The 6,000-nt window shown below is 53.1% G+C and overlaps 1 protein-coding gene across 1 annotated transcript; it reads left to right on the top strand.

Annotated features, from left to right (window-relative positions):
- Window positions 1–310: 310 nt before the first annotated feature.
- On the top strand, window positions 311–5,088 carry NEFM (neurofilament medium chain). Its single transcript, XM_054804708.1, has 3 exons — window positions 311–1,489; window positions 1,763–1,887; window positions 3,114–5,088. The coding sequence occupies exons 1-3, from the start codon at window positions 428–430 to the stop codon at window positions 4,501–4,503; spliced, it is 2,577 nt and encodes an 858-aa protein (XP_054660683.1). The 5' UTR covers window positions 311–427; the 3' UTR covers window positions 4,504–5,088.
- The last annotated feature ends 912 nt before the right edge of the window (window positions 5,089–6,000 follow it).

Genomic DNA, 6,000 nt, shown 5'->3' with positions numbered 1-6,000 from the left:
GATGGCCCAGGGAAGGGGGGGAGCAGGGCGGGAGGGAAGGAGCAGGGGAAAGGGGGAGCAGGGGGGAGAGAAGGGGATGGGGGGAGCGGGGCAGGGGGGAAAGGGACGGGCGAGGGGGAAGGAGGAGCCGCGGCCAGGGAGGAGGGGGCAGAGCGGGAGGGGAGCGGGGGAAGCAGGGGGAAGGGGGGGGGGGCATCAGGGGCGGGGGAGCAGGCGAGGGAGGGGAGGGGGGAGCCGGGGCAAGGGGCAGGAGCGGGGGAGGCGAGGGGCGGAGCAGCGGAGGCGGGTCCGGGGCAGGGCCGGGGGGGGCCGCCCCCCGTACACGTGTGCGGAGCCGCCCCGCTGCCGCCCGGCGGGGCTTTATAAGGGGCGGCGGCGGCCGGAGCTGCGCCGCGCTGCCGCCCTCCTCCCCCCCGAGCGTCCCACCATGAGCTACACCATGGAGCCCTTGGGCAACCCCTCGTACCGCCGGGTGACCGAGACCCGGGCCACCTACAGCCGCGCCAGCGCCTCCCCGTCCAGCGGGTTCCGCTCGCAGTCGTGGTCCCGGGGCTCGGGCAGCACCGTCTCCTCCTCCTACAAGCGCCCCAACCTCGGGGGGCCGCGGGCCGCATACGGCTCCACGGTGCTGAGCTCCGCCGAGAGCCTGGATGTCAGCCAGTCCTCGCTGCTGAACGGCGCGGCGGAGCTGAAGCTGAGCCGCTCCAACGAGAAGGAGCAGCTGCAGGGGCTGAACGATCGTTTCGCCGGGTACATCGAGAAGGTGCATTACCTGGAGCAGCAGAACAAGGAGATCGAGGCGGAGCTGGCGGCGCTGCGGCAGAAACACGCCGGGAGGGCGCAGCTGGGCGATGCCTACGAGCAGGAGCTGCGGGAGCTGCGCGGAGCGCTGGAGCAGGTGAGCCATGAGAAGGCGCAGATCCAGCTGGACTCGGAGCACATCGAGGAAGACATCCAGCGCCTGCGGGAACGCTTCGAGGATGAGGCGCGGCTGCGCGACGAGACGGAGGCCACCATCCGCGCCCTGCGCAAGGAGATGGAGGAGGCCTCGCTGATGAGGGCTGAGCTGGACAAGAAGGTGCAGTCGCTGCAGGATGAGGTGGCTTTCCTGCGGGGCAACCACGAGGAGGAGGTGGCTGAGCTGCTGGCACAGCTGCAGGCGTCCCATGCCACCGTGGAGAGGAAGGACTACCTGAAGACCGACCTGACCACGGCGCTGAAGGAGATCCGTGCCCAGCTGGAGTGTCAGTCCGACCACAACATGCACCAGGCCGAGGAGTGGTTCAAGTGCCGCTACGCCAAGCTGACGGAGGCGGCCGAGCAGAACAAGGAGGCCATCCGCTCCGCCAAGGAGGAGATCGCCGAGTACCGCCGGCAGCTGCAGTCCAAGAGCATCGAGCTGGAGTCGGTGCGCGGCACCAAGGAGTCGCTGGAAAGGCAGCTCAGCGACATCGAGGAGCGTCACAACAACGATCTCACCACCTACCAGGTAGCGGGGAGGTGTCCTGGGCTCTGCCAAGCCCGGTTTGGGCAGGGGGTGGTGGTGGTGCTGCCTGGGTACCAGCTCTGCAGCGAGAGATGCTGGGGTGGGCGCAGGGGGAGGGAGATGTCGGGGTGGGCGGTGGGAACCGGGTGGGTCCTGCTCTGATCCTGGCACTGCCTCCCAGGGAAGGAGTTTGTGAAAGTCCCTTTCGAGAACTTTTCCTGCCCTGTGTGAAGCCTGTGTCTGTGTCACAGAGGTTTTCTTGCGTCTCCGTTGTAGGACACGATTCATCAGCTGGAGAACGAGCTTAGAGGAACGAAGTGGGAAATGGCACGTCACTTGAGGGAATACCAGGATCTCCTCAATGTCAAGATGGCCCTGGATATCGAAATTGCTGCATACAGGTACAGTAGGATCGTTGCGGACGTGTCTAGAATATTAATAGCACTGCAGATGCTGCTGGCTTGGGAAGCTTTATCACAGACAAGAAATGTCTGAGTGCAGTAAACACAAGTAAATTTGGAACTTGACTAAATCATCACAACGATTTAAAAATCTACACTGACCCAAGGAGCGTTTGCAATGAGAAAGCAGAGCTCGTTAGGGACTCGTCTCCGGTGGTAAGTGGCAAAGCTCCCAGCCAGCTCAGTGGGCACAGACAGCATGACTCAGTGCAGTGCCACCCTGGTGCCGCATCCTGCCCTTGTTTACAAAAGACAAGTTTTATTTTTAATTCCTGTTTGCTTTGCATATGCCAAGCAGTCGGTGCTTGTCACTCGAATTCCCCTTCCTCGCTTGAGAGAGACAGCGCAGCCGCTTGATCATGGTTTCAAGCAAGGAGTGCCAATCTGCCTGTCACAAACACTTTTGCTTTTCTTGCTCAACTTTCCTTCAAAGGCATCTGCTCTAATCTGGAGCAGGAATGTTGCTTGCTATTGCCATCACCTGGCAGGCTTTTGTAGTCTCCTTTGCATCACTTTAGAACTCTCATCAGAACTGCTGATTTTTTTGGGTCACAGGCTTAGATGAAAAACATGCATTTGAATATAAGTAAAAACAAAAATCTCCAGATCTGCTTAAATTCCTGAGGCTGTTTGAACACAGATACCCTCGGGTCTATAGCCGTTTGCTGCCACATACGCTAGGTGATCAAAAGTCTCTTCAGTTTTCATAGCCACACGAGAAAGGTGCTGCCCAAACCACTGAACTAGGACGTATGCTCTAATTAGCTCAGCCACAATATTCGATTTGGGTCTGTTGGCTGTGTCCAATTATCAGTTTGCCTAAGCCATAACGCATCTTAGGAAGCTAATTATTTTATCATACTCTGTGCTGACTTACACCACGCTAAAGCTTTTGACATTGAGGCTGGATTTCAACTGACCAGCCAAAGGTGTTCCGCTTGCCATATGCAAACCAAGCGAAAAGCCGTTTGCTGAATATGACTTTCATGGAAGAGCTGAGTCAAGGGAAGATGAACTGGGGCTGTGAGGGCTGGATTGCGCTGATCAGCTCTAGCATATTCCACATAAACCTGGTTTCATCCTGCTGACAGAGGGAAATATTCTAACAGCTGTCCCTTATGTTGGGTTTCTATGCTCATTTTTTCTTCTCCTCTGGGTTCCCTTAGGAAGCTACTGGAGGGCGAAGAGACAAGATTCAGTGCCTTCTCTGGAAGCATCACTGGACCCATATTCACACACAGGCAACCATCTGTCACAATAGCATCCACTAAAATTCAGAAGACAAAAATTGAACCACCAAAGCTGAAGGTCCAGCACAAGTTCGTAGAAGAAATCATTGAAGAGACAAAAGTAGAGGATGAGAAGTCTGAAATGGAAGATGCCCTAGCAGTCATTGCAGAAGAAATGGCAGCCAAGGCCCAGGAAGAAAAGGAGGAAGGGAAAGCAGAAGAAGCTGTAGAGGAAGAAACTGTTTCTGAGAAGGCTGCTGCAGAACAAGCAGCTGCACCTGAGGAAGAGGAGAAGGAGGAAGAGGAAGCAGAGGAGGAAGAAGCTGCAAAATCTGATGCTGCGGAAGAAGGAGGTTCTGAAAAAGAAGAAATAGAGGAGAAGGAAGAAGGAGAGGAGGCTGAAGAAGAGGCGGGAGAAGCTGAGGCCAAGGGCAAAGCTGAAGAGGTAGCAGCAAAGGTAGAGAAGGTCAAAACACCCCCCTCAAAGTCCCCCCCTAAGTCCCCCCCTAAGTCCCCTGTCACAGAGCCGGCCAAGGCCGTCCAGAAGGAAACGGCTGCAGAAGCAGGAAAAGAACAGAAGGTGGAGAAAGGTGGTGAGAAACCAGCCAAGGAGGAGGAGAAAGCCCCATCTCCGGAGAAGCCGGCGACACCAAAGGTAACCTCTCCAGACAAGGCAGCAGCAACCCCAGAGAAGCCTGCGACACCAGAGAAGCCTCCAACCCCGGAGAAAGCAGCAACCCCGGAGAAGCCCCGCTCTCCGGAGAAGCCGGCGACCCCAGAAAAGCCCCGCTCTCCGGAGAAGCCGGCGACCCCAGAGAAGCCGGCAACCCCAGAAAAGCCCCGCTCTCCAGAGAAGCCGGCGACCCCGGAGAAGCCCCGCTCTCCAGAGAAGCCAGCTTCCCCGGCCAAAGATGAAAAGGCTGTGGTGGAGGAGACCGTCACCGTCACAAAGGTAACAAAAATTAGTGCAGAGGTAGAGAAGGAGTCCAGAAAGGAAGATATTGCAGTGAATGGTGAGGTGGAGGAGAAAAAGGAAGAGGAGTCCAAAGAGAAGGAGGTTGAGGAGGAAGACAAGGGAGTTGTCACCAATGGCCTAGATGTGAGCCCAACCGATGATAAGGGGGAGAAAATTGTAGTAACCAAAAAAGCAGAGAAAATCACTGGTGAAGGTGGGGACAGTACGACCACGTATATCACAAAGTCAGTGACAGTCACTCAGAAGGTAGAGGAACACGAAGAAAGCTTTGAGGAGAAATTAGTGTCCACCAAGAAAGTGGAGAAAGTTACTTCACATGCCGTAGTAAAAGAGATTAAAGAGACCGAATAAAATAAATCATAGCTAAATTAAAAAACAAATTAATTCAAGAGCTTGGGTCGGTGCAAAAGGTTAAGCCATATGACAACTGCAAAATGCATGTGAGTGACGGCTTCAAAGCAGAACGGGTTCTCTCATGGAGGCTCCAGACACACAGTATTTTACTTTTTTGTGCAATATAGGGGAGGGGGGGGGAATGCATGCAGGCTCAAGATGTACTCCCTCCACAGAGCTTGGGGATCTAAAACAAATACTACTACTAATAGTGCATGAGATGAAATGTGCAAAGGAAGCTTTCTGAATTTCCTGAGCTGTTGGAGGGACGTATCTGAGGGACGACTTAAGATGTATTATGCGAAGAGCCAACTGAGCCAAAACCAAACAGAAAACAGTAATAGAATATTCATGAGAACCAGAACTCTCCTAGCCTTAAAAAAAAAAAGCTACTTATAAATAATTATGTTTACCTCACTGGTGCAATTAGGGTGGACTTTTGCTCATGGGAGAACCTAGTTGACATGCACAGTACGCAACCTTTTGTTGTTTGATGTAAAACAGTCACAGCAGTTCTTGCTCAATAAAGGTCAATACTGAAAATCTGACTCGTCTGGTGACTTTCTTCGAGGAAGGATTGGGGTTGGGAGTTTGATACTCGGTCCTGAACAGGAAAAGAGTTGTGGGGGTTGGAAAGTTGCTTGAGGGGTTTTTTTTTTTTTCATTTCCTCATTTAGAAAATAAGCAGAACAGGCTATGATGAACACTTTTCCTGTGACGTAACACCGCTATTGAGCTGGCTTAAGCAAATCCTTGAGCTGCATCCCACGCTTCCCAGAGCAGAGAGGAAGCGGTCGAATGGGAAGGGTGTTACGAACTCGGCTGCAGGGGTGACTTCCCTCCCCGCACACTAGGCTCGGCAAGGAGAGCCTTCCAGAGGTGGCAATTTCCAGACCATTCCTTGATATTTTTTTTTATTTTCCTGAGAAGCTAGCCTGTCTGTGAGCCACAACTGGTGGTGGTATCTTCTAGGGCACTCATTTGTCACTTAAGTGTGCAAAGATCCATTAACTAATTGAACCAAGACCCCAGGTATTCATTATGATGGGGTAGCCTCTGATTATTTTTCCCCCTTCTGCCTTAATTATATGGGAACATCCTTATCCATTCTGTCTCAAATAATCAACGGCTGCAATCTGCCCCTAAACACAAAACTCCAAAATTGAGAGCAAATGAATTCCTGGGAAAAGGAAACTGTCCCAGAGATGATACTGGTATCACGTATCAAAAATATCCTTTTACATATTTGTCTGTTTAAAAACAACTGTAGAAATGAGACCCTTTCAGAGGCTGAACTGCAGCTGGGTAGGGCTCAGCTTATACCTGGTATAACTGACAGATAAAACCAAATGAAAGCATTTTTTAATTTCCAGTGGAAAGGCCTCCTAAGCGTTGGCCTACGTCTGCTGCCCCTTCCAGACTGGCTCTATTAAGAAGAAAGCCAATTAACGGGCC

This window comes from Grus americana, chromosome 26 (genome assembly GCF_028858705.1).
Source record: "Grus americana isolate bGruAme1 chromosome 26, bGruAme1.mat, whole genome shotgun sequence".
In the NCBI taxonomy this organism is placed as follows: domain Eukaryota; kingdom Metazoa; phylum Chordata; class Aves; order Gruiformes; family Gruidae; genus Grus; species Grus americana.
The sequence above is the reverse complement of the archived record's forward strand: the minus strand, read 5'-3'. Positions and strand labels throughout refer to the sequence as shown.

Bases quoted from the DNA above. Each gene is read 5' to 3' on its own strand.
- NEFM (XM_054804708.1), top strand. From the start codon at position 428: ATGAGCTACACCATGGAGCCCTTGGGCAACCCCTCGTACCGCCGGGTG. The intron at 1,490-1,762 runs GTAGCGGGGAGG...TCTCCGTTGTAG, and splicing joins ACGATCTCACCACCTACCAG to GACACGATTCATCAGCTGGA. The intron at 1,888-3,113 runs GTACAGTAGGAT...GGGTTCCCTTAG, and splicing joins ATCGAAATTGCTGCATACAG to GAAGCTACTGGAGGGCGAAG.